Source organism: Pteropus medius, unplaced genomic scaffold (genome assembly GCF_902729225.1).
Source record: "Pteropus medius unplaced genomic scaffold, Ma_sr-lr_union100, whole genome shotgun sequence".
Classification (NCBI taxonomy): Eukaryota; Metazoa; Chordata; class Mammalia; order Chiroptera; family Pteropodidae; genus Pteropus; species Pteropus medius.
Window position 1 is genome coordinate 180,059 of NW_024341288.1, and position 22,372 is coordinate 202,430.

At 48.2% G+C, this 22,372-nt stretch overlaps 1 protein-coding gene across 1 annotated transcript in view; it reads right to left on the reverse strand.

The window, feature by feature from the left end:
• Positions 1-6,934: 6,934 nt before the first annotated feature.
• HS6ST1 (heparan sulfate 6-O-sulfotransferase 1) overlaps positions 6,935-22,372 on the reverse strand; it is a 50,968-nt gene continuing 35,530 nt past the window's right edge. Inside the window, exon 2 of the mRNA XM_039850272.1 lies at positions 6,935-10,204. Within this exon, the coding sequence (XP_039706206.1) occupies positions 9,496-10,204 (709 nt within the window). The 3' untranslated portion in view covers positions 6,935-9,495. The remainder of the gene's footprint in view (positions 10,205-22,372) is intronic.

The following is a 22,372-nucleotide window of genomic DNA, read 5'->3' on the forward strand; positions in this document are numbered from 1 at the left end:
TGAATAAGCTGGGTTAAAGAAGGGGGCTTTTGTAAAGTGGCTATGAGCAGAGAACAGCCCGGGAGGCCCTTTTCTGCAGTAGCCCCTCGAGCCACATTGGATGGTCACTCTTGGCAGTGCTCAACCTCTGGCTGCCTTGTGGTCCTGACCTCCCAGACTGACTTTGTGGGGGAAGCTGGCTTCCCTCCCGCTCCGTCTTGCTGTGGCTCCAACATGGGAGAAGCAACATGGAAAGAGGACTCTGGTAGCTGCCCTAGAATCAGGGTCTCTGGGTTCATGTTCCCCCAGAGGTGGACCTACAGTAGGGATTCAACTATAAGCAGTGTATTCAGGAGGTGGTTCTAAGAAGTTCCGGTATATACATGAGGATGTGAAGAAGGACAATGACTACATAGTAGGTCCCACCAGGCAACTGGGAGTGAATACTCCTGGGACTCAAGGGGAAATTATTGTCTTCCATCCTGGAGCCATCAATTCTCCAGCTATAGATGCCATCTCACAGGAAGGTCCATGCAGCTATGACCTACTTGTATATCAAATCTCATCTGACCCTTCATTTTACAATAGAAACAGATACTCAAGGATAAGAAGCATTTTTACCCCAAAGCTGGCATGTGGAGGAGCTGGATGTAGAACTTTACACTAGTTCCTCGGCTGGTAAGTTCAGAACCAGATTGACGAGCAAGGGTTGAGTGTGAAAGGAGAACATGTGAGGACTGGCCTGAGGTCAGTGGGGACAACGTGATAGTCCATCGGGACATGAGCAGAGTTAGGGCTGAGGCAGGAGCCCATGGGGCTCCACTCCCTAGCTTGGGGCCCCCTTCTGTCACTTGACTCCATCTGACAAGGCCCCACAGTGGGCCTAGCTCTGAAGGGAGGCCAGCCCCCTGCATACAGCTCATAGTGGCCTTCCAAGGAAAAATTACCCTAAACAAGCTGAAAAAGAGCCAAAGAGGTAATTGCAGAGGAAAGAGTGGCAGTCGTCTGGCTTCTCGCCTGGGCCCTCAAACAGATGACACTGGTTTTATGAGGGGAGTCTTGTTCTTCTTGCTGGGGAAACTCAGAAATAGCCTGTCAGGAGGGCATGGTCTGAGTTGGGGTTTGTTGGCAGAGGCTGGGAGCATAAGGGACTTGATATGGTCACGTTCTGTCCAATTTTCTTGAGGCTGTGCCTGAGGTCTTTTAGCACGGAGCATCCCTTAAGTTGATTGAAGGGAATGTTGCTGCCCGTACTGGGTTAAGAGTGGCTGTGTCCGAAGGCAGCTTGGGTAAAATAAAAGTAATCCTCTAGAGAGAGTGCTTCTGCTTTTGGGAATGTGGAGCAGACCTAATTTTCCTTATTCCTCCTGCTAAGTACTACAGAAAACCCTGGATGTTTTATAGAGATAGAGACACAGATATAGATATTTCTATATCTGTATATGTATATAGACTATCTACCTATCCATATATTATATATAACATATATAATCTATCATCTATCATCCTCTACCTATCTATATCTATCATTTATCTATCTATCATCTATCTATCTACCTACCTACCTACTTACCTACCTACCTACCTACCTACCTACCTACCTCTAGCCATCTAGCTATCATCTATGTATCTATCTAGGATCTAAAAGGTAGAGAAAAGAAGACATACCAGTGAGGGACTTTGAGACCCAAGGAATGACATGATGTGACTTCCTGGATTTTCTCATGTGTCCCAGAATTAGGGCAGAAGCAGCCAGCAACTCAGAGATGCCAATGGGTACACACAGAAAAGCCCCAAAGAAAGCCTGCTCTCTTAGCCAGAAGACCAAAGAGAAAATTCTTAGGCAATACCATCTTTACCGCAGGCAAATGCCACAGAAAAATCTGGCAAAGGCCTAAGTGGGGGTTCGAGACTCTATGAGGCCCCAGCGTCCCTGCCAGTGGTGTCAGAGAAGGCTGCATAGGGAGCCAGGACTTTTTTCCCCACTGGCAGTTATAAGCCCCCTATGGGTGGCAAGAGAGGCCAAATGCAGAACCTGGATTTTTATCTACACTTGGGACTCTAGTGACAGGGACAATGACTGTGTGAGAGTGGCCGGGCCCACACTGGGGAACGGCATTATTACTCTAGGTTTCAACCAGCGAAATGACACAAAATGAATGCTTAGAAGAATGTGAGGCGAAGATGTCCCTCTGCCCCACATCTCAGCCTGGGAGTTCTTGGGCCTGGCTGTCTGGCTGGGTCCCTTCTTGTTTAGGAGCCTAAAGCCTGGTTTGTAGCCTGAGCTTCTACACTGCCTCACATGCAGGCTTTTAATTTTGAGAAACATAAAACCACACAGAGGAGTACAAAGAATAACATGATGAACCCTCATGGATTCACCACCCAGAAATGACAGTTGTTATTCTTCTTTTTGCCTTGTTGTTTAGCTATAACATGTAAAATGTTACTCCAGCCTGAGTCCCACCCTCTCCCTGCTCTTAGAATTCTGAGAAAATCACTGTCATGAATTTAGCATTTATTTCCCATTTTGCTTTTGTTTTTATTTTCAGCCATCTATGTTTGAATAGGCAGTTCATTCACATTTCAAAATTCAAAAGGCACAAAAGAGTATATAGAAAAAAACCCCTTTCCATTCTGCATCGTCACATGTCCATGTGTGTATGACGCCAGCAGAAGCAGGTGGGCAGTCTTGAAGCTGAACATCCCTAGCAGTTGGCGGAATGGAAGTGTCAATTGGGCTGCAGCCTCCAGTTGTGTTCCCTTTGCAGGAATACCATCTTCAGTGGCTGCACCATGTGGCCTGTCACTGATAAGCTTGGGTTTAGTTGAGAGAGACAGAAACTCCAAACAGCAGTGGCTTAACTAAGGTACGTATTTGCTTCTCCCTTAAATGAATAAAGTGTTCGGGTAGGCAGCCCAAAGCTGTTCAGGTGGTTCCATAATCACCAGCGATTTATCTTGTTGCTCTACCATCCTCAACACAAAGCTTTTACTTCATGGTTCAATATAGCTGCTTGACCTCCGGCCCTCACATCCTCATTCTAACTATTAGGTAGGAGAATGGGAGGAAGAGGCTCCCACTGCTTCTCTTGCAGGATTCTTTCCTGAATTTGCAAGTGTCATCTCCTCTTGCACACTGTTGGCCAAAGTTCAGTGCTGTAGCCACATTTCATCGTGAGGGGCTGGGAAGTGTAGTTGTGACCCTGGCTGGCTGCGTTCTCATTGATTTGTGGAAGTGGGGGAAGACAAATATCAAGGGACAACTAACAGGCTTTGCTGTGATGTTGAGTTTTAAATCCTTTGAAGTGGGAAAATTAGTTCCGGCATGGAGTACCAGCTGAGGACGGGCAGACTCCAGGCCACGTCCTGTGCAGTACCTCTCAACATGCTCTGAAGCACAAGGTTGGACAGTGCTTTAAGCTGCTTCCTAAAAATGTGTTATTCAAGCTGGAAACCTAATTCCCCTGGAAGCCCTTCTTGCCAGAGCCCAGGGCCCCTTAGAGCAAGCACCCCCAGTGTATGCGGTTGTCATACCGCAGGCGCCTCCCTGGAGATGGCCCTGTGAAGCATTAAGATCTCATGTTCAGCACCTTGAAAACAAGACTGTTTGGAGCTCATGAGGCCCTGGATCCAGCCTCGAAGCTTCTGGGGAAGGGTGGCACCATCCAGAACAAAGAAGCACTGCCAGCCAGCTGAGACTCGAGGAGCCAGGCTGGCTCCCTTAAGTCTTGAAGAGGTCACATCTTGAATGCTTGGCTTTTGTTTGAGAAAGCAGTGTTTCCCATAGTCCCTAGGCTTCCTTTCAGAGAAATCCCAGGGTTTCGATGAGTCACAGAGCAGGGCATGAGGACGGAAATGGTAATAATAGGCCCATCAGAGGGGATAGTGAGAAGCTTGCAGGGACACTGGGGTGGTGGGGGGGCCCTCAGGCAGATATGAGTGGGAGGCACCATGGGCCTCAGTGCTCCATGCTGTGGCTTTTGACAAGCCTTGTAAACTGTGGTGGGCTAAGAAAGAAGCAGAGAGGGACAACACTGGCTTGGCTGCAGGATGGGTCAGTGCAGTGGCATGGCAATGGGAGTGTGGCAAATTTAGACAGAAAGCAGGCCTCCCATGGCTGGTGGGTGGGTGGGGGAAGGAGCTGTCTGGTAGATCATTAAGAACCCCACACCTGTGTGCGGGGGAGGAATATGTGTCAAGGGGAGGGGCTGGAGAGAGGGGCAGCAGGGCCAAGAGAGCTGAGGTGGGACCAGTCAGCAGAGCAACAGAGAGGACAGACTGGCCCCTGGGGGGATCTCTGTGTCTCAACCAAGCCAAGAGGGTGATGCTGAGTCCTGCCTGCCTGTACAATCTGCAGTGGAGGACAAAGGCATGTGGTCTTGGCTAGGCCTGATGGCCTTCTTGACATGGTGGCAGGGGACAGCAGAAGGGGCCATGCGTGGAGCATCTTGCTACCCATCACTGGAGGATAAGAGTGTCCTCTGGGCACCGATGCCACAAGGAGGAGACAGGGGAACTCCTAACATGCTGGTTCTTACCAGGAGAGACTGTTAAGTTGAATGAATTTTAAAAAATCACACTTCAGAGGGAATGGAAACAAGGTCAGGATGAGAGCAGTTCCTTTAAAAAGGGCATGTTTTGAAGCAAGTCTAGGTTGGGGCTGTGTAAATTCAAACCCCTTTGCTGGGCCTGCCCAGGAACCCAGATCCTACCTGAAGCCTGAGGCCCCAGCTGAAAAGGCCTCAGGCCTGAGTGGACCGGGCTGGGAATGAGCAGGGAGGCCCAGCTGGTGTGGAGCCAGGAGGGTCTTCTGTACTCATTGGGCAGGAAAGAAGGCAGGGTGGGTGACCCTCCCAACTCCTAAGGGCAGGAAACAAGATGGTGCTGACCAGGTGGGGATAGTTGGGGGATAGATGGCAGAGGAGGTACCTATAAAGTTGTCAAGGTCTTTTGAGGGGAAAAATGGGAAAAAGAGGATAGTGCTTAGGTGTGCCCATAGGAGAGGCTGGGACCTACATGGCTCTGCTTTACCAGGGGGTAGCACGGTGGACGTGACTGAGCTGGTCATGGGGAGGGCCAAGACTCTTCTTTCAACAAGCCCTCTCCCAGCAGCTTGTCTGTGGCAGGGCTGGAAACAGAAAAGAAGGCATAGCATGAGGTACGCTCCACCTGGGCCTGAAATCCAAACCCTGATCTGACAACAAAGCTGTACTGAGAGGTTTCTCTGGCTGTAGCATGGAGGGGAGCCAACACCCGGATCCCTATAGCAATGGGCTCCTTGGACCGTGAGGTGAAGCTCTGTCTAAGCCAGGTCTTGTCAAGGGGGCTGGGTGTTCCACCCTGGTTCACTGGGGCAGAAGATTGTGGGGAGTGGACCTGGTCAACCAGAAAGGGTGCTGGGCAAAGGGTCTCCACAACATCAAAATATGCAGTGCCTCCTGAGGCCTCCTGGTTTTGGAGGTCACTGAGACCAGGTACATGCCTCTGGAGGGGACTATGGGCTTCCCTCTCCTTGGGGTTGGCCAACGTCCCCCAGGGAGCCGAGTGCTCTGGGATGGAAGCACAAAGGCTAGAGGACCAACTCCTCTCTGCGCCATAGCAGAGGGGATCACACCCAGGTGGGGCAGAGCAGGACTATTTCCCACAGGAAGAGAAGCGAACTAGATACAGAGCACCATGTGAGGACAAGCACTGGCCCCAAGGTTTTGGGAGTGAGGCTCCAGGGAAAGCATGTAGGTAGCAGGCCCATGCCAGGAAATGGCAACTGCTGGTCATACCTGAAATTTTAGATATGAGGGGTGAGCAAGCGGAGCTGGGGGTAGGACACAGGGATAGGGGTACTGTCTGAACCCAGAGACCCAAGGAGCAAGCAGGCTTGCTCAACAGTGAGAGGCCAGAGGGCCATGTGGGAAGGCGGGGCGGGCAACAGGCTGGGATGACACAGGGGAGGCTACACCAAGTGCAGGGGTGTAGGAGCCAGGCCAGGAATGAGAGCTTCCTGGGTTTCAGGCTCAGGACACCTGAGAGTGGCCTTCCACTTAATACAGATAGGAGAATGAAAACCGCTACCTTGGAGGGAGGTGTTCTCAGGACTGGTATCGCCCCTGTCTGATCACACACTGGCCCTGCAGAGCTGGAGACCCCCGAAGGTGGAGGGCACTTCCATCATGGATTCCTGAGGGAGGAGCAGGGTGAGGGCTTCAAATGAAATGTTCCTGGAGTGGTCTCTGAGCAGGTTTCTCTACACTGGGGTTCCTCTTGGGATCTGCCTCTGCTCCCCGCTTGCAAGACTGCTTTGTTATTACAAAGGGATGTTCCCTTAGGGACCAGATAGTCAAGAACACTATCTGGATTTGGACCGGAGAGTAGGGTTTAAGGGGCAGCCATGTCTGTCCCATATAAGAGTGACACAGCAGCTGACCAGGAGCTGGGACTTTGTGGGTACTGGCTGTGACCACTGCCTCCTGGGTTTCTGCTCTGCCCTTCATTTGCTTGGGGGGGCCTGCCTATCGCCTTCTCTGTAGGCAGAGTAGTTTGGAAACCTCAGATACCTGGCCTCTCCTCGTAATTCTTTCTCCTAAGTGAATTCTAGATATTCCGGGAAGGGGGAGGAGACCTTGAGGTCTGAACCTCTTAAAAGTTGAGGGAAAGAGGTCACTAAGAAAGCAAGCACATGACGTTTGCATTTCTCTCACCCTTTCAGCTGGGTTTTTTTCAAGTACTGCAGTTAATACTTAATAAGTTATACTTTGTAGCAATGATAATTATATTTTACCTTCACAAAATGTGTTAACTTCTCCTTCACTGGGATACCTGCACCTGAGGGAAGTCTCTCTGCTTCTGCACCGAGTCCTGTGCTCGCAGATGCTCATTTTTAAAACCAAATGAGGACGCCGCTGCCACACAATGCTGGGTGGACTACTATGTCAGCACAGACCACAGCACGCCATAGTTCTTTTTCAGGGTTTATTTCATCTGCTAACATTCACTCTTCCCCTAGACAAAAAACGATTAGATGATTATGACTTGCTTTTCCATCAACTCATTTTTTGTTTGAATAACCAAAAAAATTTCTTCTCAACATGTTTTTTTTTTTTTTTAAGAAGCAGCTATAAATAAATAAAGCTTTAAATGCTCCTGGGTTCAAGTTAAACACTTCCAGTTCCCAGAAAGTTCACAGACTCACTGCTTAGGCAATTCTGTCATCCCTGCTTCCTCCTCCAGGAGAGGACACTGCAGGCCTGTGTGGGGAGTGAGTGGTTCTCTCACTGTGTGTTTGCTTGTCCTCTCAGCCCTGGGAAGAGCCCCTGGGTAGGGCTGCCCTGTCCCGTCTCTGGAGTTCATCAGAGGAGATGCTGTAGGCACAAGGAACCTTGACCCCAAAGCAGGTGGTCTAAGTGGAGCTGTCAGACTGGAGACCGGTAGGACCAGTGGGGCACCTCAGCCTGGGTGCTGGCCTGAGGACTACTGCTTTCTAGATGCAGCAAAGAAACTGGGAGACCCGTGTTTCTGTGTGAACTGGGATAAAGGGCCGTAAGTCAAAACATCCCAATATGTACAGAACAGATCCAATGCATAGGCCTGCATACGCAGGAACCAGGCCTCAGGAAGAAAGGACCTGAGCTCTCCACTTATGCCCTTGAGGTGACCAACCTTCTGATGGGAGCCCACAAGCCCCCAGAGCTCTTGTGAACACCCTAGGGCACGCCTGCCCCAGATGCTGAGCATCTGAGTAGATGCCCCCTGCCCCCACGCTGTTCTTCACTTCCCTTTAACAGAGCCATTAAATCACCTGGGTTCTTGCCTCTCCAGCATGATGTGCCCACTCTGGCCTGCTGACTTCTCTGCCCTTGGACTATGAGATGAAGTGGCCAGTGTAGGAAGCTGTAGGGTGGGGCCTTTATGCCAGACTAGCACAGACTAAAGCTGCTTCCTCCCACAGTTACCTCACTGGACACAACTTAGCTTTTCCTGAGCTATGGAAGGTTCCTTGCTCCCCTAGCTCCTCACCACCTGGTGGGACAGCTGGGCTGGCAGAGGGACCTGGGGCAGGGAACCCCACTGGCTGGATCTGCCTGTGAGGCTGCTGTCTTTGCCAGCCCCCTCACCAGGTGGCCCATGACCCTCACTGCTCTCCTTGAAGCAGGCCTGTGGCCTCCAGGCACATGTGCTTCCCGTTCTGGAGAGATGGGGTACCCATCCACCTCAATGTAGGGCTCACATTCAGCTCCCCAGAACCCAAGTCTTGGGCCTCATTTGGGGAGGGCATGCCCAGATGAGATACTAGCCTGGCCTCCTTTAGTACAGGAGACTGTATGGGGAAAGTGTCTACAACAGATATGGAATATGGCTTCTCCAACCTCCAGGGCTGCTGGAAACAGGGCTTTACCTGCTTGTGGGGTGTGGGGGTTGAGGCAGGGAAATTCAGAGAGAGCCCTGGGAAGGGGAAGGCTATGAATCTAGGTGCCAGGAAGCTGCCCAGAGCCATTTCTTCCAATCCAATCTGAGCTGAGAACCTGAAAGCCTGTGTCCCCTTCCCTGGCCATCCAGAAGCGCCACAGCCCAGAGGTATGGCTCATTGGCAGCAGCTGTGGTCTGCCGTCTTCCCACCAAGAGACTTAATTGGACTTTTATTCATGGGGTGGTGGGAGCAGTGGAGTATGAACCCTGAATAAATGTCCAAGCGATGGGCTTGGGGCAGGGGCATTCTACTAACAAGTCCCAGGGGTTACCATCTCTCCACAGGCTCCTCAGTCTGAGGACTGTGGAAAATGGGACGGAAGGGGCTCTGATCTCCTGAAGCAAAGCAGGAAGCCAGAGAGGGAAGGGGGCTTCCCAATGGCTGGACTAGAGTCTTCCTGGCTTCACACGATGAATGGCCCCCGACACTGAAGACGGGTAAGCATGGGGCTCCATTCCTGACAATACCTCAAATGGCTGCCCATGCCCCCAAGGAGGGGGCTTCATAAAGGCCTGGGGCAAGGGGGCCAGGGGTTGCTGAGAGGCCGCTGAGATGGCTTGAGCCTGGGGAACCCCACTGGCCTGTGCGGGGTTGGGGGTGGGGCCTGGGGGTGAGCGGATATGTGCATAGTGGGAGAGGGATACATTCCTGGTCTGGCAGAGCCACTCCCCACTCAGCTCTACTGTCTTTTTCTTGTCTTTGAACTCTGGGCTGTTGTGACAGTGAGATGGGGGCGTACAGAAGAGGAACACCACCTGCCCCTGGTCTGTGCAGGCTTGACTGGGGCGTCTTTCAAGTACGCTTTCATCTGAGCCAGGGGGCAGTACAAGTTGGCTTCTCAGACCTCCAGCCTGGGAGAAATAGTGAGAACCTACCCCAGCGGGCCACCACTTCCTACTCCCTGGTCTTTGTTCAGGATGCCTCTACCCTCTGCTGAGCGGATCTAGGACTCTCTTCCCATGAGTTCTAGGTGGGCCTATGTGTGCTGGTCTGTATGCCTTCACCTGCCCTTTCCTGACTGCCTCTGCGGGGCCTTCCCCATAGGGCTGCCACTACCACTTCTCGATGATGTGGCTCATGTAGTCCTCAGTGGGCACCCGGCCCGGCTCCTCAGTGTCCTCCCGAGGCAGCACCTCTTTGGTGCGGTGCAGCAGGCGCTCCTCACGGCTCTTGAGGCGCTGCTCCCTGCGCTCCAGCTGCCGCTTGTACTGGTAGCGCTGCTGGAAGAGGTCCTTGGCGTAGTCATAGAGCTGCATGTCCAGGTCGTTGAGCTCCTCGATATGCCGAATAGTGTCCTCATCTACCTCCACACCACCTGCTCTTGTGCTGTTGTACTGCATGAAGGGTCGGATGAACTTGAGGTTGAACGTCCGCTCAAACAGGTACTGCGTCTTGCGCTGGAACTCTGTCAGCCCGAAGAAGGCCATGCCCCGCAGATTCTTCTTGGCGCTCTCCAGCAGCAGCTGGGCCCGCTTGCCCTCGGGAATGAAGGACAGGTTGTAGCAGCCCACCAGGCTCAGGTCAGCCAGCATGCGCACCTGGCGGTTGTTGGCTAGGTTGTAGGGGCAGTCCATGAACTCCTGCAGTGTGCAGCCTGACCAGTCTGTGCCCTCATAGCACGGCGGCAGCTCCTCAGGTGTGGGCGTGCGCCCATCACACATGTGCAGAGATGTTTTCCATGTGGCCCCCCGCTGCACGTGCCGCCACTCACTCAGGTAGCGCGACACAGGGTCTCGCAGCAGGGTGATGTAGTAGAACTTCCTGCAATGAGACGGGGAGATGGGGTAAGGTGAGGGTGCAGGGCGGTTGGCATGTGCAGGGATCCTTGTGGGAGGAAGGAAGGAAGGGGCTGGAATCCCAAGTCTAACTGCTTGGGGTCTACACTGTGGTACCCTAGACAAGTGACTTCACCTGTGATTTTGAGATCAAAATGGCTACTTCTGAATGAGAAACCCAACCACCATCATGGCTACAGTATGATCATCTCAGCACCCTGCAGTGCCCAGCCTCAGTGCCCTCCCAAAAGTCCAAGGTCTCCTCTGGGGGCTTTCCCCTGAGCCCCAGGCATGCCTTCCTGCCTGCTCATACCTTGTACCTGGCTTTGCTGTGCTGGGGGTGAAGCAGGATGGCCTCAGAGGCCATGCCACCTAGAACCAGTGACTTAAAGAGCTGTTCAGCGGCAGGCTCAGGATTGCCCAAGGGGCCACTTAGCATAAGGCACTCAGTGGCCTCCTCCAGGGCACACCGCACCCCAGTCTCCAGCAAGGCCCGGCAGGGTAGGGGCACCACAGACTCTCAGCCCAGGACCCCTAGTGAGCTATCATTTGCAACTTGTACTGTCTCCCAAGAACTGTTCCAGTTCCCCAGAGCCAAGCACCTCCCAAAATGCCACCTTTCCACTGTACATAAGGGAGTGACTGTACCATGGAAGAAATGACTCAGGGAGGCTCTGGCCCTTTCCCACTCTCGTGACAGGCTCTGATTCATAGCCCTGCAGGGTATGCTGCCTGGCCGCATGGCACCAGGGACACCATGAGCCATGGGGTGCCTGTCAGATGTTCTTTTGACAGGCCTGGTGTATGTGGGTCCACCCTGGGTGGGGGGCTGGCAGCTATTCTTGGAGGCCCCTCCTCCAGGGCTGGCAGGGCTGGCTGACTGTACATGGAGGGGTTGGTGCCAGGCCAGCCTAGCATGTCTTTGAGAGTGGGCAGCAGGAGCCCACTTGGCCCCACACACCACTCTTGGGGAGAGAAGATCCAGGTTGGACCACCCCCATCCCCAGCACGACCCAGATGGCAACATAGAAGTATACCCACACTGCCCAATAAGATCTACCATCCCTTACACTGCCCTCTGGGAGAGCCTCAGGGGCACGAAGTACTTTAAGTGGTCTGTAGGCATTGCCCTGAACTGACCAGGGATAAGGGGAACCTGTGGATTGGGCATGGAAACGGGCAAGGGCAAAGGTTGCGGGGTACCAATGGAGATCACTCCAGCCTAAAGGGTGCACATCCAGAAAACCACAGGGGTAGCAGTTCTAAAGCACCTCCTTTAAGGGGCTCGGGGCCCCCCAGGAGGGCCCAGGCAGGAGAGGCCACTAGCTGATGGCTCTAGGGGACAGATGGGAAGACTGGTACTGCTATGTGCAGATTGCTGAGAAAGAGACAGGGCAGCTGTCAGTCACTGGACAGTCTAGTCCCTGTGGCACCTAGGGCTAGCACTGTGCCACTGGGGGCTGGGCAAGGCAGACCTAGGCCCTATCATTGAGAGGCTCCAGCAGACAGTGGGGACAGGGTCTGGACAGAGGGCACCCCAGGGGATGAGGGCCCTCTGAAGGCTGGGGGAGGGAGTCAGAACTTCTTTCTTAGCAGGGAGTAAAGATCAAGATGTACAGTATCTTGACTCCTGACCCTACCCTGAAGCCTAAGTTTTTCCACCTTTGATTTTCCACCCTGAAACCTGCACTCTCCACCTCAGGTCCTGGCTCTACTTTCCCAGCTGCTGTCTGGGCTAGGTCAAGGGGTGAGCCTGATGGACCCTCATCTACTCTAGAAGCATCCTCCCCATATGCTGCACCCCAGCCCTGGCAGTGACTACTTGCTCCTGGCCTCTGCAGCAACCCCTCCAGACGGGGTAGCTTGTGGCCCATATCTGAACCCTCGGCTCCCATGGAACACACCTGCATACCTCACTGGCTCTTGCCATCCTTGAGAGAAGAACAAAGGTCCACTTGTGCCCTCCCAACCACCCTGTGACTACTGGGACCTCCCCTCAGCCCTCTCACTGGCTCCTGGAGATACCCTAGGGCCTCTGCATGGCAGTGTCCTCTTCTCTTTCTATTTCATCTGCTGACTTTGGCTCATCCTCTAGACCTTAGCCAGTGCCACCTCCTAGGGAAGCCTCATGCTGCAGACATGGCTCCTTCTGGGGCCTCTGTCACAGTGGTGACTTGACAGTGACTTCTCAGCTCACCCTGGGGTAGGGAGTGAGCAGGCAGGGAGCTGGCTTCTGTGTGTGCACTAAGCAGGGCCATAGTGCCTCTCTGGGGACAAGACTGAGGAAGTGTCTCAGGGCGGTCACCTCACACAGCACCTTCAGCCTCCAGTGGAGGTCACCAAGTCCCAATAGGTTAAGCAGCTGCCTACAGGCCTTCAGTGGCTTCAACGCTGGGGGTTGGGTGGGGGGGACAGAGCCTGGTTTGGTGGCCTCTGGCCACAGAAAGCCCTTAAATGTGGCCAGGACCAGGGAGGTCAATTCATCTAAGGGTCAACTTCCTACAGACCAACTATAAGATCTTTATAAATCCTGACCACCACAACCGCTTCTAAGAAGGCCAAGACAGACAGGCAGACACAGCAATAGACACAGGAACTACCTAGAAACATATGCATAAACAAGCTCCAAGTGCAACCTGATGGCACATACCGTGTCCACTGCCATGCCCAGCTGGGTCCTGCACTCTGCCCTCAGGCTCCACAGGAAAGCTGGGCTACAAAGACTTCCCCCACAGAAAGAGGCAAATGTGGCAGTTTCTCCTGGACACAGAAAACCAGAGTGTGATATGTCAAGTGACAAACCCTGGCCAAGGCCATGTGGGGCTCAACTTGGTCCCAAAGGTGACCTGAGGGCAAGAAAATAGCATGTACAGTAGAGCTCCCTCCCTGGCATCTGTGCCAGCAGTTTGCAGTCTTTCTGCAGTTGCTTCAGCCTGAGGCCCTGAGTCAGCACTTGCCACCACCCCATGAGGGGTGGACTTGGCAGAGCCCCAGCTGTCCCAGGACCCTCACAGATCCCTGTGCACTGGAGAAAGAATGCTAACCAGTCCCAATGTGGTGCCTGAAGGCCCTGAGGAGGCCAAGCTGGACTTCCCAGAAGCCCATGGCTGTTGTATGGATGTCAGCTCAGAGAGTAAAGGTCACCCAGTGACCTAGAGCCGGGGCCTGGAGACCCAGGACTGAGGGGAGCCCTGCCTGAGGGGGCAGGCCACCTGTTTTCCAGATTCCTTTGTTCATAGCCCAGAGATGGTCTGACTTGCTGGCTGACTAGAAGACCCATAATGAGAGGTGCCCTGTGCCTGGTTAGACAACTGAAATGATTTTGTCAGAGGTCTTGGTGTTTGAGGGATAAAGCCCCATAGACGGGGTCACTGAGAGGTCACAGAAGGTGCTGCTGTCTGCGCTGGAGTATCTGGTAGGTTCCAGGAGATGCATATGAGCCTTCTGGTCCCTGTTCCAGCTCTCTAGTGGAGCAAGAGGGGCTGACTGAGCCCCCAGGCTGGGCCTCACGCTTACCCCACAACTTCCTGTGCACCACATGGGTCCTGAGTGAGGTGGACTCACTCCTTGCTGAATTCCCAGATACTGGCCTTGCTGGATGGGTGCTGGAGCCTGCCCATGGCTGGGGTGACTGGGAGGAGTTAGGATGGAGCATTCTCTGCTCAGGACATTGCTATGCCCTGGGCCCTTAATTCTGTCCCCCCGACATGGCCTATGGTAGAGACAGAGCCCAGGCAGACTCAACCTGCTCATGGGGCCAGCAGCCCCGGGCCACTGCCCATTTCCTGCTCTGCTCTTGCCAAGATAATGCTGGCACGCACACAGTGTGGGTCCCAGGCCTGGCTGGTCCCAGATCTGGCTGCGATCCAGGCTCATGGCTAGGAATAGGACCCTGGATATAGAATGTTACATTAGTGTAGTAGGGCGCCTGCGCCTAAAATATGTAAACATGATTCAGCTTATTGTATCAGGCATGTGTGGCTGAATGCCACTATTGTACTCTGACATATGTGGAGCCCACATGTTCCCCTGTCGGAGCCGGAGCAGAAGCATGTTCCCTGCAATAGAACTGTGCTCCCTGCAACAGAAGCACGCTCCCTGCAATAAAGTTGGTGCCTGCTGTTTCATTCTCATGTCGGCCCCTCATGCGTTCTTCCAAATGGGCATCTCACCACCGAAACCTTCCCTTCTCCATCAGCTCAGCGCTGACACACACCTGCACTGACAGCCTCCTTAGGAGCTCATGCGTCTGACTCCCATCTCCACTCGCTTCATCTACTGTGACCCTTACTTACACTGTTGCTGCGACACAGCAGGTACCTGCAACTGCAGGCTTGTGCCCTGGCCACCCTGTGCCCAGAAGCCCCCATTCCCATCTCCCTGACTTGGCTCTTTTGCCCATTACACATATCACCAGACACACTGGCTATTTTCTGGTTTATCGTCTACCAAAAGAGGGAGTGAGTGCACTGATCAGAAGTGAGCAGAGGGCACAGTGTGGTGTGAGGAGGAAGAGCCCCCAGGTGAACAACCCTCATAGCCAAGCAGGTCCCTGTCCAGGATGAGACCTATGTGCATTCTCTGGAGGTGCTTACAATTCAGAGATATGAGGAACTAGGCAGGGGGTAAAACAACTGTCAGTGCATTCACAGGTGTCCCCAGCCCCTACCATTAGGCTTATTCTAATCCTGCCCATCCCCACCCCATAGGAAACTGGAGGGTCCCTGACCCAGAGCATATTTTCTCCTACGCTGACATCTGGGGCCTCCCACAAAACAGGTAGTTTACTGCCTATCACTCTCCAACAGGATCTGTCCATCTAAGTTGTCCAAGTGCTAACCAATGTTTCCAGAAAGAGGGGAGAGAGGCAAGAGAGGGGAGAAGATGATGAAAGAAACAAGAATTGCAGGCAGTGGTGTTGCAGGCAGAGTGAGCATCAGAGCAGAGGCAGGAGAGACCCTTGCAAATTGGGGATCCAAGTTTCTTAGTTTAGCAAGAATTCTGGTTCACCTGCATGCCTGATAGCTGGGGCTTCTCACACTGCTCTAGATAATTTTGGTTTTGTTTGTAAAACCAAAAAGCTTTTCCTCATCATGAAGTGTTTGGGACATACAAAAGAGCATAATGTACATAAGAAATAAAGCTTGAAAATAAACATCTGTGGCCTCACTGCCTGCCTTAAGAACATGATCAGTGTTATGGAAGCCACCAGGAACTAGTGTCATTCCTGGTCTCCTGCCACCCCAAAACTCCAGGGCTAGCCTCTGACATGAGTGTTTGTGTGGATCACCTCATTGCCTTTTTAAAAAGTAATTTCAATATATGTATCTAAATAGTATTTTCTTTGGTTTTATTTTTGGAAACTGACAACAGTACCATTGTATTCTGTTAAATTTTCTTAATTTACTTTTTTCCTGCAACATCCTCTTCATTGACTTTACCCGAGTTGTAAGTAGCTATAGTTAATGCATTTTTACTGCTGAGTGGTGCGCCACTGGAACACTATACCACCATTAGTGTGCACATGCCACTATGGCAGGTATTTGGGGTGCCACCAGCAGTGTGCTGCACAGTCTTGTCCACATCACCCAGTGCACACAGACAAGGCTCCCTGGATGAGTGCCTTCAGCTTTCCAGCAAAGACACTCCGTAACGACTGTCTCCAATTCACCTCCCATGAGAAGCCGTGGAAAGTCGGCACTTCCCCTTTCTGTTTTCCCACTCTAGTGGGTATCACATTGTGGCTTAAGGTGACATTTCCTCAGTGACTAATGAAGTGCAGCATCTCTCCATATATTTTTTAGCCAGCCTTTTATTAGTTAAAATAATTTATACTTAAAGACAAATACTTCCAAGAGGTTTGTTTATATTAAAACACCAACATGTATGCTTTGCAAACTCTGCAAAGAACCACTTGCTGCTCTTCTCAATATTCTTCATGCACTAACATCCACATTACTAAATAACACACAGTGAATGCTATTTCTTGATTTATTTATTTTTTAAAATTTATTTAATTGAAGAAAAGATTTAAAATTTTCCCATCTACCTCCCTCCTCCCCTCTGGTAACCACTAGTCCACTGTCCATGTCCATGAGTCTGTTTGTCCTGTTCATTTGTTGCTTTTAGGTTTATATCCCACATAAAACTGATTATCATGTGATTTTCAACTTTTTCTGTCTGGCTTATTTCGCTTACTATGATTATTCCAAGGTCCATCCATGTTGTTGCAAACGGCAATATTTCATCTCTTATGGCTGAGTAATATTCCACTGTAAATATGTACCACAGATTCTTTAGCCAATTATCTATCATAGGACACTTTGGTTGCATCCATGTCCTGGCCACTGTGAATATTGCTGCTATGAAAATCGGTGTGCAAATATCTTTTCAGATATGGGTTTTCAAGTCTTTGGGGTAAATACTGGATCATATGGTAGATCAATTCTTAGATTTTTTTAAGAACCTCCATACTGTTTTCCATAGTGGCTGTACCAATTTGCAGTCCCACTAGCAGGGAATGAGGGTTTCTATTTCTTCGCATACTCTCCAGCATCTGTTATTACACGTCCTGTTGATTATAGCTATTCTAACAGGTGTGAGATGGTATCTCATTGTGGTTTTGATTTGCGTTTCCCTAATAGCTATCAATGTTGAGCATCTTTTCATATATTTGTGGCCATTTGTATGTCCTCTATGAAGAACTGTCTGTTCAGGTCCTCTGCCTATTTTTTGACTGGATCATTTGATTTTTTATTGTTATTGAGTCATATGACTTCTTTGTATATTCTGGATATTAGGTCCTTATTAGAGGTGTTGCTTTCAAATATATTTTCCCATTCGAATAGCTGTCTCGTTACATTGTTGATTTCTTTTGTTGAGCAGAAGCTTTTTAGTTTCATGTAGTCCCATTCATTTATTTTAGCTTTTACTTTCCTTGCCTTAGAGATCAAATTCATAAAATCCTCTTTAAGTCCAAGGTTCCTGATTTTAGTTCCTATGTTTTCTTCTATGCATTTTATTGTTTCAGGTCTTATATTCAGGTCCTTAACCATTTTCAGTTAATTTTGGTGTGTGATGATAGACAACAGTCTAGTTTCATTCTTTTGCAGGTGGCCTTCCAGTTTTCCCAGCACCACTTATTGAAGAGGCTTTCCTTTCTCCACTGTATGTTTTTGGCATTTGCCCATATAAAGATGGGTTTACTTCTGGACTCTCAAGTCTGTTCTACTGGTCTGTGTGTCTGATTGTCTACCAATACCATGCCGTTTTGATTACTGTCGCTTTGCAGCATAATTTGAAGTCAGGCAGAGTGATGCCTTCAGTCTCATTCTTCTCAGGAAGGCTTTGGCAATTCTGAGTCTTTTGAGCTTCTATATAAATCTGATGATTTACTGTTCCATTTCTTTAAAAAATGCTGATGGGATTTTGATGGAGATTGCATTAAATATGTATAATGTTTTAGGTAATAAAGTCATTTTAACTATGTTGATTCTTCTAATCCAAGAACATGGAGTATCTGTCCATTTCTTTGTAGCTTCAATTTCTTTTAACAGGGACTTATAGTTTTCATTATAGAGGTCGTTCACATATTTTGTTAGATTTATTCCTAGGTATTTTATTCTTTATGTTGCAATTGCAAAAGGAATTATTTTTTCCACTTCTTTTTCTGACACTTTATTATTAGAGTATAGGAACGCTATGGATTTTTGAACACTGATTTTGTATCCAGAAACTTTACTGTACTTGCTTATTGTTTCTAGTAGTGTTCTTGTGGAGTCTTTAGAGTTTTCTATATAGAGGATCATGTCATCCGCAAATAGTGACAGTTTGACTTGTTTCCTATTTGGATGCCTTTTATGTCTTTCTCTTGTCTGATTGCACTCACTAGGACCTCCAATGTTATTATGAATAACAGTGGCGACAGTGGACAGCCTTGCCTCGTTCCTCATCTTAGAGGGAAGGTGTTTAGTTTTTCATCATTAAGTATAATGTTGGCTGAGGGTTTGTCATAGATGGCCTTTATTATCTTAAGGTACTTTCCTTCTATATCGATTCTGTTAAGTGTTTGATCATAAATGGATGCTGTATCTTGTCGAAGGTTTTTTTCTGCATCTATTGATATGATCATATGATTCTTACTTTTTAATTTGTTTATGTATCACATTAATCAATTTGCATATGTTGAACCATCCCTGTGCCCCTGGAATAAAGCCCACTTGATCTTGATCATGATGTATAATCTTTTTAATGTGTTGCTGTATTTGGTTCGCTAGTATCTTATTTAGGATTTTTGCATCTGTGATCATGAGAGATATTGGTCTGTAGTTTTCTTTTTTTGTGTTATCTTTTTTAGATTTTGGTATCAAAGTAATGTTTGCCTCAAAAAATGAGTTGGGAAGTATTGCCTCCTCTTTGATTTTTTTGGAAGAGTTTGAGGAGACTAGGAATTAAATCTTCTTTGAATGTTTGGTAGAATTCACTGGAAAAGCCATCTGGTCCTAGACTTTTACTTTTTGGTAGGTTTTCGATGATTGTTTCAATTTCCATACTGCTGATTGGTCTATTTAGATTTTCCCGATCTTCTTGATTCAGTCTAGGAAGATTGTATTTTTCTAAGTACTGGTCCATTTCTTCTAGGTTATTAAAGTTAGTGTTACATACTTTTTCATAGTATTCTTGTATAATCCTTTGTATTTCTGCATTGTCTGTCATAATTCCCCCTCTTTCATCCCTGAATTTGTGTCCTTTCTCTTTTTTCTTCAGTGAGTCTAGCCAGGGGTTTGTCAATTTTATTAACCTTCTCAAAGAACCAGCTCTTTGTTGCATTTATTTTTCTATTGGTTTTCTTTTCTTGCTTTCAATTTCATTTATTTCTGCTCTAATTTTGATTATTCTTTTCCTTCTGCTGACTTTAGACTTCATTTGTCCTTCCTTTTCTAGTTTTTTTAAGATGAGGCATTAGATTGTTTATTTGGGCTCGTTCTTGTTTTTACAGGAGGTAGGCCTGTAATGGTATGAACTTTCCTTTTATGACCACTTTTGCCGTGTCCCAAAAGTTTTGATATATTTTACTATCATTATCATTCATTTCCATGTATCTCTTGATCTCTCTTTATTTCTTCTCTGACCCAGTTATTCTTTAGTAGCATGTTATTTAATCTCCATGTATTTGTGGTTCTTCCTGCTTTCTTATTGCAGCTGATCTCAAGTTTCAAAGCATTATGATCAGAGAATATGGTTGGTATGATTTCAACCTTCTTATAATTGTTGATGTTATCTCTGTGTCCCAATACATGGTCAATTCTTGAGAATACCCCACGTGCACTAGAGAAGAATGTATAAGCAGCTGTTTTGGGATGGAAGGCTCTGTAAATGTCAAGTAAATTATGTCCAGTTGTTCTAATGTGTTATTTAAGGATGTTATTTTCTTATTGATTTTCTGTTTAGTTGATCTGTCCATGTCTAACAGTGGGGTATTTAGGTTCCCTACTACGATAGTGTTTTGCTCTGTTTCTCCCTTTAGTTCTCGTTAGTATTTGTTTTATATATTTCCAGTCTCCCTGATTGGGAGCATAGATATTAATAAGTGTTATGTCTTCTTGGTGCATGATTCTATCATTATGAAACGTCCACCAGTATCTTTCTTTACCTTTTTTATTATGAAGTCTATTTCATCCGATATTAGTACCACTATTCCTGCTTTTCTCTGAATGCCATTTGCCTGAAATATCATTTTCCACCCTTTCACTTTGAGTCTATATTTGTCTTTGGAGCTGACACACGTCTCATGGAGGCAGCATATGGTTGGGCTTTGTTTTTTGATCCATTCTGCAACTCTGTGCCTTTTTATTGGTGAGTTCAGTCCCTTTACATTTAGGGTGATTATTGAAGTATGAGGTCTTCTTACAGCCATTTTATCTTTTGCTTTCTGGTAGCTTGGTGTTTCCATTGCTTCCTTGTCCTTGTGTTTCTGTCTTCTTTATTATGACTGGCTCTTGTGGGTTTTCCTCCTGGTCCTTCTTGTTTAATGTTATTTACTTCAGTCCTGAATATTCTGTGTGTGGTCACCATTACGAATATGTAAAGGATAGTTATATACACATACACACACACACACACACACACACACACTCATCCATTTTCTTCTGCGCGTCCCTTATCTTTATTTCCCTTTGTGAATTTGGATCTTTAAATCCTTTCCTTTACAGTCATTGTTGTTTCATTTTGTCTCTATGTATGCTGAACGTTCATTACTATCTTGTTATAGCAAATCTCTTCTTATTGTTTAAGCTTATAATGCCCTGTTCTAGTAAGGATTGCACTCCTCTGCTTCTATCTGCCTGCTGGTTGCCTTACTTCTAATTATGTATTCTTTGTCATTCTGTTTTAGGTGAGCTGACCCCTTTCACTATTTCCAGTAGTGCAGGCCTTGTAGTGGAGAATTCTCTCAATTTTTGTAGGTCTGGAAAGGTCTTAATTTCTCCTTCATATCTAACGAAGAGCTTAGCTGGATATATCATTCTAGACTAGTAGTTCCATTCACTTAATAATTTAAATATTGGATTCCATTCCTTTCTGCCTTGTACGGTCTGCATTGAGAAGTCCGATGTAATCTAATGGGTTTTCCTTTATAAATTACCGTTTTCTTTTCCCTGGCTGCCCTGAGAAGTCTGTCTTTGTCGTTGATTTTTGATCTTTAATATAATGTGTTTTGGCGAAGGCCTTTTTGGGTTGAGTTAATTAACTGGATTTTCTGTTGACTTCTTGAATTCCAAGCTCCAGCTCATTCCTTAGATTTGGGAAATTCTTGTCAACTATTTGTCTGAAAATGCTTTCTAATCCCTGCTCCTTTTCCTCACTTTCAATAATGTTCATTATTCTTATGTTTCCTCTCCTGATGGTATCAGCTAGTTCTTGTATCTCTCCTTCATTATTTTTCATTCTTCGGTTTCTCTCTTCTTCCCTCTAGATTTCTATGTTCGATATCCATTTGTTCAACTCTATTTCCAAAGCTTGCTCTTGCTATTTCATTTTTCAACTCTTGCAGTTTGTTCTTTATCTCCAGATCTAGTGTTTTTTTTTTTTTTTTTTTTGAGGTTTCAATCTCCTTGCTCTGCTCATCTAGTTGTTTTTTAAGTTTCTGAAATTGTTGATATGGCCATTTCGAATCTCACTGAATTTTTTCAGAAGTACCATCCTGAATTCTCTGCCATTTGAGTCACATATTTCTATGTCTGTAAGCTTATTTTCTGGAGATTTTTCTATTTCTTTCTGAGATGCCTTGTCACCTTGGTTGTTCATGGTGTTTAATGGGCTATTTCTCCACCTGAGCATTAATGAAAGTGTACTCTTGTTTTTCCAAAAAGATTTATTATATAAAGGTCTCTCTTTAGCCCACTGCAAAGAAGGCGCTTTTCTTTTGGTTTCCAGCAGGTGGTGTCTAAGCCTCTTGAATCTCTGATTTATATAAAGTCTAAAGAATGCCTCATTTTCTTTAGATATTTAATCACACTCGCTACCTTCAGTTTCAGTCCCTGTCAGTGTCAGGGACAGTCTGCAGCATTTGCTCAGATTCCCTTGGGGCTCTGGGGTGATTGGTCAGGGAGGGTGTGGGGAGGGGCCCTCTGGGTTGGGCGTTGGGGGCTGCGGTTCAGCCTCGGTTTTGCAACTGGGGCTGGTAAAAATCAACTGTTGTTTCTCTGAGGTCCCGACCTGCTTCTCTACTTTCTGCCTTGATGATTGGGCCCTGCTGTCAGCTTCGTGGAACTCACCACACTACCAGGCAGGGCTGTTCAGGGAAGTTGCCGCTCCTTCTCACCTCCCCCTCCTCTTGCAGGGAGCTCCGGCGGCTGTGAGAGGCAGCTTCTTTATTTCTCCCCGTCCACCGCCCGACACCCGGGGTTCTGACCTGTGGTAGCTCTTACGCGCAGATCTCATGCTCAGATGTGCTGGTGTGCAGTCTGGGTGTTTTTTTGTTGTTTTAGATGTTCAGCTTATTGTTGTTTCAAGGAGAGAGATCCGGGGATGTCTCTCAGTCCGCCATGTTTCTGACATCCCTGCTTTATTAATTTAAACATCATCTGTTCACTTTCTGTTTTGGTAGATGAAGATTAAGTATCCCTACTCCCTTACACATCCTTTCCTACACCCC